General features: G+C 47.4%; 1 protein-coding gene across 2 annotated transcripts in view; it reads right to left on the bottom strand.

Annotated features, from left to right (window-relative positions):
- Positions 1 to 318: 318 nt before the first annotated feature.
- Positions 319 to 12,711, bottom strand: part of usp32 (ubiquitin specific peptidase 32) — a 35,376-nt gene continuing 22,983 nt past the window's right edge. For both annotated transcript variants that reach the window (XM_049001537.1, XM_049001538.1), the window contains exons 17-34: positions 11,775 to 11,929; positions 11,419 to 11,500; positions 11,232 to 11,306; positions 11,003 to 11,141; positions 8,984 to 9,089; positions 8,690 to 8,863; positions 7,890 to 8,064; positions 7,329 to 7,480; positions 7,128 to 7,239; positions 6,800 to 7,005; positions 6,399 to 6,583; positions 6,037 to 6,123; positions 5,576 to 5,696; positions 4,906 to 5,097; positions 4,262 to 4,490; positions 3,761 to 4,176; positions 3,167 to 3,259; positions 319 to 2,942 (exon numbers count right to left, since the gene is read on the bottom strand). In XM_049001537.1, coding sequence (XP_048857494.1) covers positions 2,769 to 2,942; positions 3,167 to 3,259; positions 3,761 to 4,176; positions 4,262 to 4,490; positions 4,906 to 5,097; positions 5,576 to 5,696; positions 6,037 to 6,123; positions 6,399 to 6,583; positions 6,800 to 7,005; positions 7,128 to 7,239; positions 7,329 to 7,480; positions 7,890 to 8,064; positions 8,690 to 8,863; positions 8,984 to 9,089; positions 11,003 to 11,141; positions 11,232 to 11,306; positions 11,419 to 11,500; positions 11,775 to 11,929 — 2,873 coding nt within the window. In that variant the 3' untranslated portion in view covers positions 319 to 2,768. The remainder of the gene's footprint in view (positions 2,943 to 3,166; positions 3,260 to 3,760; positions 4,177 to 4,261; positions 4,491 to 4,905; positions 5,098 to 5,575; positions 5,697 to 6,036; positions 6,124 to 6,398; positions 6,584 to 6,799; positions 7,006 to 7,127; positions 7,240 to 7,328; positions 7,481 to 7,889; positions 8,065 to 8,689; positions 8,864 to 8,983; positions 9,090 to 11,002; positions 11,142 to 11,231; positions 11,307 to 11,418; positions 11,501 to 11,774; positions 11,930 to 12,711) is intronic.

A 12,711-nucleotide genomic window follows, 5' to 3' on the forward strand; every position in this document is an offset into this window, starting at 1 on the left:
AGCACCCCCTTATTGATCACTACACAGAAGACCGATCTACAGCTCGTATATCGGACAGTGGAGCTCCACCATCACTCAGTAATTACACCCCTATTGCCCATCAAAAGACTATGTTATTACCCACGAATATGCATATTACAATACGCACATTTAAAACTCAGAAAGATCATGAATACAGCAGAAACCGATTAGCACTACTGAGGTGAAGCATTACTCAGCATTACACATGCCTGCAGTAATTAACAAACATGTTGCTTCCCAAATCCCAGCCTCAACACAAATGATCCTTCCCATAAATAAACAAACAAAGTCGTCTGGTTGAATCCTATCCACTGAATTGCATCCGCTGTATTTAATCTGTTGCTTGAATAATCATTACAGATACAATTTCACTCCATGTACAACTACAAGTACTTTTTTACAGGTCATATTCCAATACATCAGTTCTGCTGGTTTATTTACAAAACACTTTATATACAGGTCATGTCAGTGCAATGTCATTTTTTAACTCTTTAAACACTTTACAAAATAAAGCTCATTAAATTATTACACCTCGGCCAATCCATTAGAATTAACTTAAAGAGTTTACATCTATTAACAGGTAAAAGACAAACAGATCAGTAGTAGATTGCACTACCTGGTGACAGGCTGTTCCACCGAAGAGAGGGTTGTTCATACGTTACCCCCTGTGAGCGAGGCCAAGGGATACAAATGGCTGGAACGAGGTCTAACCAGCGAATAGGCTTGTGCACAGCTGCAGCCACACATGTGCAAAGTCAGGTGCAGGCTGCTTTCTGTATAGCTACAGTTTACAGTTTAAATTGACAAATATTTTGGAACACTGCCAAAAAAAAGGGGGTTAGACAATACAGAGTTCGGAGTTGGAAACCACATTCTCCTTGTTTGCCGATATTTGTTGTTCACAGGAGGGAGGGGGAGGATGGCCGTGAAAAGCCTGTCGGTCTTATTCCACAGTGAAAGAAATCCAATTGTTTCTTCGAAGACTCATCTGTCACGGATCTGGTAGCATTTCCAGGGCATAGAAGCACATCTGAAGAGAAGCTGTTTCTCCACACCCCCCCCCCATCCCAAACCCCCCCCCATAAGGAGTACCTGTCACAGTGGGCATTTCAGATGCTTTAAATTGACACAGACTCTCCTGATGTCCCTCATAAAACACTAACACGCCGGAGGGCCTTTAAAAGGAAAAGCAACACCCCCCACCCACCCAAAGGAAAAAGGAAAAAAAACAGAAAAGAAAAAACACAGACGAGGTCTGGGGGGGGGATTCAATGGCGTCTCCACACAGCCTCTAGTTAATCTGGCCCATTTAATAACACTGCTCATAGGACGACACTCAATCAAGAGAAACCCTGCAAATGCACAGGACAGGCCACTCAGTGGCCACACAACCAGTAAGACTTTGGCCTAACAACTTCAGCTTTTTACAAGTCCACGAGAATGGGGCCGGGGACGCAGTCTGCATGCACCTCAACTAAATAATGAGTAGATATCAATTAATCATCCGGAAATTAGCTGACAATAATATCAACACAAAAGCTTTAGGATGAACTGATATCATGGCATTCCATGACTTTTTGGACATCCTTGTTGTACACTAGTTCAGCGATTCCCAGTCCAGTTGTCAGGGACCCTCCCTCCCACCTCCCGGCTTGGACTGTCTAGGGGTCGTCAAGGACCAGCTTGGAAACACTGCACTAGTTTTAAGTTAAAAGGGTGTGCAAAAAGAAAAGAGAAGAGAGGGGAAAAAAATCCACTTGATTGGGGCAGCCCTGTGATTGGGAAACTGAAAACAGCTTTAGGCTTAAAATCACTAATAAAAGAAACCACTATAAAAGAAGTATTTGAAGAAAAGCCAGTAAATTAAAACAACACACAAAGTGTTCTGTGAAACAATCTGTATGGCACACATCCTGAATGCAAAGGAAATGTTACCCCAAGCTCACAGGCTTAAAATGTATATATAACAGCAATAATAATAATAATAATAATAATAATAAAAAATGAAATGCACACCCACTTCACTCACTGGATTAATAGATTTAATACACTGCCCCGCTTCACTGGAACTCCCCATTTTTGGCAGTTTATAAAAACCTTTGAGTGGTCTTTCTGCCCAGTGAGTGTCCCCTATGAGCTCAATGCTGAACCTGGGTCAAAATACGGGCCACAGCCAGCCCAGCATGCAACTCTGCCGCTATCAGTATGACCCGAATTCATACCGTTCCAGTTACATTTGGACTTTCTACAATGTCACTGCCACAAGGAGCCGCGGTACTGCGAATGCCGGCCATGAGGTAGAGCGCAAGGTTTCTCCCGGTGGTTCCGCGAGAAGAACGCGGGAGTCTTCGCGGTTCTACCCGTGATCCAAAATGACTCCCTGCGTATCCATCTCCATACGTGCCAACTGATCGTCAAACTGCAGTCAACACTGCGCCACATATGTTGGTTCTGGGTTTCCATGAGGTCCTTCCGGTGATCTTGTGGTTAAGATGTACCTGGCAGCCGAAGACTCACCTGCTGACGCTTTGCAAACTTATGACATTGGGCGGGAGGCGTGGCGGCACACAAGCTGACTGATGACTTCGGTAGTGGGTGGGCTAAAGGGGGGAATTTAAGGAAAGTAACCGTCACCTTATGTTTCCCTTCTGCTGATTCCGAAAGACGGACATTTTTGGTTGGGCATTTGGCCTTCGTGGGGCGTGGGCTTGTTGATAAATGGAGACTGCGGGAGGGACACCTCTCCCTCACTGAAGGACACAGTACTTCTTGTAGTCCGACTCAAAGTCTTCGTCCATGCTACTGGTGTCGGCCATCTTTTTGCCGTCAGTCTTTGGCAGAAACTGCGAGTAGTCCACTCCCTGCTGCTCGTAGAACAAGATGTAGGCGGAGTCTGTGTCTATCTCTTCAGAATGCACTTCCTAAGGACGTCAAAGGGCAAGAATATCAGCAAATTGTTACCCATAATAGACATTTCAGTACTCCATAAATTATGTGATTAAAGAAAGTTTTTAAAGGGATTCAGGAGGAATATTAGAATTTTAATCCCTGAGATTGGGATTACAGGTTGGAAGATGGATGGATAACAGATATTTTGACTGGTCTTCAACTGTAGTCAGATGCTTTGCTGATAGTGGCGTCTTACCTTACAGCTGCTGTCGTTGTAACAGTACCACTTCCCATTGGGGTTTTTGGCATATGTCACATAGTGGCCCCCACCCAAGATTCCTGAATGGCACTGCGGAAACAAAGGGGGGAGGGAATCATTCGAAGACTCGTGACCTTCCGGAGTGACCGAGACGGGAAACCGGGAACATGAACCGGGCTCGCGAACGACACCGCGAAGAGTTTTCAGCACCATCCACGTTTGACGAGGGACTGCGATGCATCTATATCAGTCAGCGGCATGATAGGGGCCACGATCGTCTTGACTTTGGAAAACATTGCACCATAGACTTACGAAATCAACCCCACTTGTCCTTTCAGTCACTTCTACACCCACTCAAAGCACCTCTAATCATAGGCATGATGAATGTTTATTAGCTCGGCACAATGTCTCCTCTGCTCTAGTCTGCAATAGGGTAAAGCAGGGGTCACCAACCTTTTTGAAACTGAGGGCTACTTCACGGGTACTGAGCCATACGTAGGGCTACCACGAATCATACTTATTACAAATCAAATCGTTTCCTAAAATGGACTAGAGGTAGTTTTACTCACAAGTAAAAAAATGGACACTTACTGAAATTGCATATAAGTTGTACATGGGCTCCATGTAGATCTCGTCTCTTTGGTGATGGGGCGTCTCCATGTCAACGCTGGCATCCGTGTGGCCATTGCTTTGGCTGCCGTCCTGTCCCAGACCGTTCATGACGATGGCCTCGCAGTCCCTGCCTGCCGCCTCCATGTTCCAGGACTCTGGGGTGCTCGTCTCAGAGGCAAGCGTGACCACCGCACCATCAGGGGCCGTTTGCTCCAGCTCAGAGGAGCTCTCCCGGCTGCTGTCCAGGTTCTCCTTGCTGTTGCAGAGCCGGTGTCGGCTACCCAGCTGGGGCATGCGCAGGCGGACCTGTTTTCTGGCGCCGCCCTTGGGGCTGCTGCTGGGACTGCTGCCGCGGCTCCGTGGGGCACCAGACTTCCTTCCGGAGTTGGGTGAACCTGCAGACACACACATACATGTGTCATTGTAAGGACGGCTGAAGGGGGGCCCATTCCCTTTCTGTCGGCTGTGATGAGCACTGACCTTTGGTGTCGTTAGAGAGGCCAGAAGCAGGAGGCACAGACACGGCCATTGCAGAGTCCCCTACCCCAGCCTTCGTGACCTCCTCTCCCTGACACTCCCCCAGCCCCTGCTCTGCCTCCCGTGGCACCAGGAAGGCACTGGGGTCGAAATTCTCCCTGGGGAACTTCACGATCTTCTGAGACTTGATCCAGCGTCCATTGACAAACTGGAATCTTTTTAAATGGACAATCTGCCACAGTGAAAGACACGCCATTTAGTGAAGGCACTGCAGTGGGGAGCTCCTTTGATACTAGACCGGCTCGTCCACACAATTAGATGAGAGGGAGGTGGCAAAATGCAAAAAAAAACTAGACCAGTGCAGGTTTCATTAGTGTGCACTGCAGTGTCAAGTTCACATCTAACAGACACAGTGAAGGATTTTTCCTGTTTTACTAGCATTTGGTTATACCTTTTATAACAAAAAGGAATGCTAAATATAGCATGAAAGCTAACCTCCACTGAAATATGAACTGTTATAAAGAATGAGCCATGTGTTCCACACTCCTGTCCACAGTTTCTGAACTGCAGTATTCACTCCTTGCTGCTTATGTCAGACAGCAAGGGGTTGCATGCGATGGTTACAACAGGCAGGGCGGCGCTCTAACCAGTACAGGCGGCAGCCTCCAGAGGTCCAGCTTCTTGGTGGCCAGTCGGTGGGTGCGGCATTTGGAGCAGTAGTAGAGCTCATCCTCGCCCAGCTCCTCCTCGCTGGTGAAGGCCCGCAGGCAGCTGTCCAGGCTGATGGGCTCCGCTTGGGCCCGCCGGCTCTGCTCCACACTGGCGTGCTCCTCCACAATCTGCCCGGGAGGTTCGGGACACGTTAGTCATGCTAACGCTAACCGCTAATGCTCCGGCTCAGGTGACATCGTCACCGTTAATAATAGCGGCAGCAAATCATAGGAGCTCCTTTCAGAGCTGGTCATATGATCTTGCCATTTAATATCTGCTAGATAAGCAGCGAGGACAATATCCCATTTGCTAATATAATTAGAATGACAAGTCATCATCGATGAGTAGCTTAGCATATGGGAATTACAAATTTGCCTGTTTATTGTAATATTTTAAACTGTAGTAAGTTTCGGTAATTAGCGATTCAACAGCAGATCATTTCAGAGACCAAGGCAAGTCCATCCCACGGGGCAGTAGAAGACCGGCCCTCAGATGCCACAAAATGGCTCCGTCGGAAAACACAGCAGGTGTCCAGCAGTATCCAGGACAACGCCCCCCCCCCCCACTCCCACCATTTCTGGAGTCAGACGGCCCCCTGCCCCTTACCCTCTCCTGCGAGGTCTGGTAGCGCAGGTGTAGGGCGGTGGGGTCCCAGTCCACGGCGATGTAGGCGTTCCCCAGAGAGGCTCGCTCATCGGTGCAGTCCACAGCACAGCCCCGGCAGAACCTAAACGCACAGGCACGTACGCGCACAAATTTGTATTCATCTCGGCGGGAGCCGTCCATTCATTTCTATGGGAAAAAACCTAGTCCCAGCAATGACAATCTTAACTGCTACCCAGCGGTTCAGATAACTTTAACCATAAGTAACTAAATAAAACATAACACTTTTGACATTTTTTTCTTTTTTGATTGCAGTCGCAAATTTTTAGAAAATTTAGTTTCCCCCTGTGAGGTTAGGAAAAACAGCCCACAGAAGGTCAAAATAACAGGTTATTATCACATTGGTAATATATACACCTAACCTCCCCCCACACACACACACACACACACACACCATACCATACCTGTACCATGGACACCAGGCACACGAGTTCCCATCTTTCTGTACAACACGCAGCGTAAAGGGGTATTGGTAACCCATGCTGTCATCACTGAAAAACAGCACCCAAGGTGATTTACATTAACTGCAAACGAATGCAAGTTAACAGGTATAACCAGCTATAAAAACAGAGGCGTTAATTATTTCTAGCTCCATCAGACTCGTCTCCAACAGAACTGAAAAATATAGCCATTTTTTCTAATTCCTGCAGAGCGCAATAGTGCCTCTAGTGGGCACGGGCTGATACGTACCTAATTACTAAGCTAGGATAGACCGCTGTTATCAGAGCTGCAGAGTGTGACCTCGGCCCACGGAGGGGACGCTCACCAGTCCTGGGCGTGGTTGCTGGCCTCCTGAGGGGGTAACGGACTGGCCAGTCGAGACACCTGTATCCACACGGCGTCGTATAGGTCCCTCTTCCGCGTGTGCACCGTGCAGGGGACGATGAGCGGCATACCGAACAGACTGGGCCTGTTCTTCTGAGACGACAGGAAGTACAGCTCTGTCCGCATCTAGAAACAAAAAAGAATAAGAAAAAGGAGAGTTTTATGCGTGTTAAGCAGACGCCTTTCGAACAATCCACTTAAGAGAGAGACATTTATAAAACGCTTTCACAATTCTAAACTAAGCATAAGTGTCTGTCAAAGGTGGTTTAAACCAGCCCGAAAACCACTGCTGCGTTACCACAGACACAGCTGCCACCCTTTTGGCGGAGGACAGTGACTCACCATCTTCCTATGCATAGCGATGATGTAGCCGATGAAGGGGCTATCCTGCATGGGGGCCACGTGTCCATTGGGGATGCCGTTGGGCAGGCACCGCTCTGTCCCACAGGGCACCACGGTGCTCGGCATACCGTTGGGTATCAGGTTGGGTCTGGGAGCGTTGCCATTGGCTGCTGAGGTGACCGTGCCATTGGCTAGAGGTGGCAATTCTAGATGCACCAGAAAGACGCGTTCTGAGTGAGCACCAAGAATGAGGGGCATGACGGGATATTCCTCACAGCTGAATAATTAGCGGAGTAGTTTGCGACAGAAATGGACCGGAGCGCCTCACCCGTTGGAGTGGGGGAGGACACAGATGTGGGCGACCCTGGCATGGGGATCTCGAACGCGCACAAGAAGCCGTTCACGGAGAGCCGCACTTTCTGGTTGTCCAGAGGAAAATTCTAGGACAAACGGCAAGGGAGTTAGGGCAACCCAGCGGTCGGGAGGCTCACCCGTTCAGACTGCGCACACACGAAGGGAAGAGGCTCACCTTTATGTTGGATGCGTGGACCTCGGCCAGCAGAATCTGCTCAGGCTTCAGGCTACACAGTTCGCTCAGCTGCTTTTTCAGGCCGGTGTACTTCTCGTCCATGTTCAGCCGCAGTCCGAATCGTACCGGTGTGGAGCCGTCCAACTTAATAACTACAAAACAGATCAAACAACAGACACGAATGGAGAACAGAATCAATCAAGATGGACGTTCAGTTCAGACTCCTTGGGAATTCCTAGTGTACAAATACACTTTGGATCAGGGTCTTTCCACAGCTTACTACATGTGTTGGCAGTTAAACTCGTTTACGGGGGGGGGGGGGGGGGGGGGGAGGATTGAATAGCAGGACAGATTTAATTTGTTTAACTGCTTTCAATTTTTTCTCATGCACTATAGATGCGTGATCATGAAGGATTGGCTTGGGAATAAAAAAAAGGTCAGGAAATATATTGTTTATTTTTGGAAATTAACAAACCCCACTCAAAACCCCCAGCATTCCACAGCAACCGGCTTCAGAGTACTGTGGTTCTATTAATGTTTCCTATGGTCCCAGCTGTTCACCTGTGATCTCCAAGTGCATGGAGCTGTCCATTGGGAGGGGCAGGGACAGGAAGTTGAAGGGGTCGAAGCGGGCACTAATGTGTCCGCAGGTCTTGCACTTGACCTGAGACTTGAGCTGGCCGTGGAACAGGTCCACCACGATGGAGCGGTTCCTTCTCAGATGGTTCTCCCAGGCCTGCCGGAGAATGAAACCCATGCTGACCAATGAAAAGGCAGCCTGCCGATCCAAGTGATCCTTCCACGCTTAGGAGCAGCTCAATGACTTTGTAATGAATTTAGGCCATTGTTCCTCATCAAAAACATATCCATCCATCCATTTTCCAAACCGCTTATCCTACTGGGGGGGTCCGGAGCCTATCCCGGAAGCAATGGGCACGAGGCAGGGAACAACCCAGGATGGGGGGCCAGCCCATCGCAGGGTACACTCACACAACATTCACTCACACAGGCACACCTATGGGCAATTTAGTAACTCCAGTTAGCCTCAGCATGTTTTTGGACTGTATGGGGAAACCGGAGTACCCGGAGGAAACCCCACGACGACATGGGGAGAACATGCAAACTCCACACACATGTGACCCAGGCAGAGACTCGAACCCGGGTCCCAGGGGGACCATGGTGCCCCCAAAAAGATATTAATACTGCAAAATGATAACTAATTGTAGACGTTAAAAACAGCAAGTAAGTGATCGATTATGCAGATGCTGTCAAACGGCCACCTTCTCCGGCCCCATAGGAATAGATATCGGACATCACCAGGAACCAAGATCGGGCAGACAGGATAGGATGTGACCTCTGACCTCGGACGCCACCTCCCAGTCGGGCCGGCCATCGCTGTCTTTCAGCTCCACGTAGGGCTTTTCATGGACTCGGTTCAGGTCTTCATGAAGCCCGTCAAGCAGGAATGCCAGGAGCTCCTGCGAATCCTGCTGCTGGAACCCATTGAACCTTGGGGCGTATTTAGCAATGGTCCACTAAAAAAAGGAAATGTGGGGGGGGGGGGGGGGGGGGGGGGCAAAGGTGAGCATTACTGTGCTGAGACTTTGTGCTGCTGACCCTGTAGCCGGTGCAGCACGGATGCTGGAAGGACCCACCCTCAGTTTGAGTGGAGCCACGTTCTTCTGCGTTCCGCTCCACAGCTCCTGCACCAGATCGCCATAACATTTGGCCATGTGACCACGCATCCCAATCGGATTGGTTCTGTGGCGCAGAGACATTAGCACTTCTTACTGTCAGAATACTGTCTGATAATCCATGAAAAATACAATAAACAGCAGATAGTGCGTAGCAAGAGCACAGTAAAAGACAACATAAAACCAGGTGCAAACCAGATCCGTCAGACGGCGCTTCACACAGCTAAATAAATAAGGAATGAAAGCATGTCCATTAACATGCGCTGCAAGTCAGCTAATGACATATGACTTGTTTAAGAAACTGAAGCACATTCTATCAATTCTTGGAAAACAAGACTTTTGTGTTTGGTTCATATGAAACATTTAAGGAAAAACTGATTTTATTATGGTTGATGCTGCTGGTTAACAGTGACCATTAGAAGCTCATTTACAACCAGAGTTGGCAGTCATACAGTAATAGGATGGCTGTCTGTCTTTGTGAGTTGTTCTTAATTTCTCTTATTTATTAATTTAACTTATGCTGCTAAACTGTTTTTTCACTGTTTCTGTAAAAGTGACAAGATCTATCTATCTGTTAGAAAGTAACAGGTTACTAAAACTCCACTATTTGTGGCAGTAACAGATAATGTAACCAATTACCTTTTCAAATTAAATAACACAATTAAAAGTACTGAAATTTAAATGGGCTCATCACTCATTACTTTTGTCTTGTGTGAAAATAAAATATTAATAGAGAAATAAATCCTATTCCTCTAATTTCCTGTTTATGGTCCAGCGTCATCCAAGCTTAAGGTGATACAACGAATGGGTGATATTAGGCAGTGATAGATAAGAGTTATATTGTCTCGCTCGATCACAGCAACAATACTAAAGTAATATAACTATCCAGACAGCACACATGCATTAGCGCAATTTCTCTGCGATGCTCTAAAATCCATGGGCAAAGCATCTCTGTGAGATCATCTGCTCACTGCCATATCGTCACAGAGGCATCGTTACTGAATATTGATTCGACATTCTCCCGGTGTCTGTGCAATGCATTTCAACAGAAACATAATGTTAATAAAATCACTATGCTACGTTTAGCCTACTGATATTTTTCCCAATTAGGCTATATAACCCACAACAGGGTTATACCACACAAAAACACACGCACGCACGCACACACGAAAAATAGGGTAGACCTGCATCCCAGCTACGTGTGTGCTGTCTGGATATTAATGCATTTATAAGAGAACTGAAATGCAAAAGTTACCTTCCATAGTACCTATTTACTGTTATATGTAGTAATTGGTAAAGAAATTGAAGTACTTTTGAATGCAGTAATGAGTAACTAATTAATTACTAATATGCAGTACAGCATACTGCTTACAACACATTTCATCTCTCTGTTTTAACCATTTGCCGTGGCAAATAAGAGGATTGTTTTTGGGGGATAAATGCTAATTCACGCCATTTTAAGAATGTCTGCCTGAACTGGAAATAAAGCCACTAGCTAAGTAATGATTGTGTTTCAGCGTGTTATTGGTGACACCATGGAAGGAAATATGGTGGAAAAGATCCCAGTGACAGTCATAGTTAACTTCATTCATTCAATCATTCATTCATTCATTCAATCATTCATTTTAAAAGTCCCTGTTGCATAGAATGTGATTCGATTGCATATAAATGTATTACAGTTAAGTCTCTAAGGGGTAGGTGACCCCTTGTTGCCCCCCCCACCCATGGACATTGCCATGTGGGGGGGGGTCTGCTGGTGCCTGAGCAACCGCCCCATTTTGCCCAAACTCTCTGAACTGTCTCCCTTTAGAGTTACTGAATCTCCCCCCCCCTTTAAGTTACTCAGCAAAGTGTTGATGCCACCCCAGTCGACAACTTCCTACTGTCAAAGTCCCCCCCCCCCCCCGCTCTGGTCTTTGCCTTTTAGCACCTGTCCCTGCAAGTCTCTGCCTGGCCCCACCACTCACGCACCCCACCCACCTGTTGAGCTCATAGAGGTGTCTCCCTGAGATGAAGTAGTCGGTCAGAGGCTTGGTGTTGCTCACACACTGGATGCTGGAGTTCATGAAGCAGGTGTTGCCCAGGTTACTGAGACCCGTTGCTCCCTTCTCCGTCGGGACTGCAGGAGCCCAAACAGAGCATCGTCACCACACCAGGCTAGCCGTCACCTTTCCAATAATAAAGGGAACCAATCTCTACGATACGTTACCCTTGTGCCGGTCCATTTTACTGCTGTTTGCTATGAAGGACATCTCCTCTGGCCAGCTCATGTCTTTGTTTCGAACTAAACCACAAAAGAACAGGGTACTTTTCAAATAAACGTATACCTACAACATGGTGTTCGGACATGTGCTGTGCAGATTTCATTCGCGATGGGTATATCCTTTAGAGGATACCTTCAATTACTAAATGCTGTTCATCTTGAATCTTCAAACTTTCCAGTGTGTGGTCTTCATCGTCGAGGAGGGTAAGGTAGTTCTGAAAATGAAATTGACAGAGCCTTCAATTTCGTGGATCTCGTGACCTACGGTAAACCTTTTGTAGAGCATGACCCCAAACCAGTCCATGGCGTCTGCTACATGGTCAACAACATTTTTACCCTTGGCCCAATATCACTTATAACATGGTCAGCATTTGGCTGGCGCTTTGCCGTCATCGATTCCCAAGCCCATCGCAACACAGGGAGTCCTTTGCTGCCCTCTGCAGGGGAAACGTGGGAGCAGCCAAACACCCGGACAACAGGGTCACCCACCTCGCTGTTGTAGAGCCATAGTCGCATGTCCTCCTCTTTGATGCGCAGCCGCTGGGACAGGTAATCATGGATGTCCTTAATGGTAGCCATGCGGCTGAAGCAGCCAGTGTAAGCCAGCACTCGCTTCAGAGGGGCGTTCGGAGAGGGCACGTTACCTGTGGGGGGTGGGGGGGTGGGGGAGCAGGCAGTCGACAACTGATTTTCAGCATCACGGGATGATCAAAAGGATGCAGCCCACATGGACGGAGACGCGACTCGTCCGAAGGCCCGCCTCTCTGGGCATTTCCGCATAAAAACGCAACCTGGCTCTCTTTTTATATTATTAGCTAAGGCCCGCTAGTGTCTAACTGCCCCTGAATGCTAAAAGCTTCCCACATCTGCAGCGCACTGTTGCCATCGTCAGACCACGGACATCTCCGGAAGCCCTCGAGGGTGGCGTGCAGCAAGGACGCACACGCTAGTCATTCTAGGGCAGTTTGCTGCTGAAGCATGACACAGATTTCAGATTCAGGGCACCACCTGGGTAGGAAATACATACGTGATTTAACATAAAAAAAAACAAAAATAAAAAAAAACAAATCTCCTAACCGCTGCAGGTGGAATATCATACGCTTGGCCTCAATGTTCACTCTACTGACAATCGGTCTCACTCACACTTTACATGTACGCATCTGGTGGTGAACACGTGTGAAACTGTCACGTACGTCACAAATTAAGGTTTGCAGTTTTGGCCAAGCTCAGCAAAAAATCAGAGTAAATGATTCAACAAAAAATACAGTGACAAAGCATAATTGTATTAATTGTACACAGGGACTATTAACACACCATTAAAAATGCCATTTTAAGCACTCATGAGGATTAGTTGAGGAAGCAGCAAGAAATGGCAAAGACAATTTCAAAAAATAATTAGTGTGTGGAGGATTGAGCTCTGATTAAG

The sequence above is a fragment of the Brienomyrus brachyistius genome, unplaced genomic scaffold (genome assembly GCF_023856365.1).
Source record: "Brienomyrus brachyistius isolate T26 unplaced genomic scaffold, BBRACH_0.4 scaffold59, whole genome shotgun sequence".
In the NCBI taxonomy this organism is placed as follows: Eukaryota; Metazoa; Chordata; class Actinopteri; order Osteoglossiformes; family Mormyridae; genus Brienomyrus; species Brienomyrus brachyistius.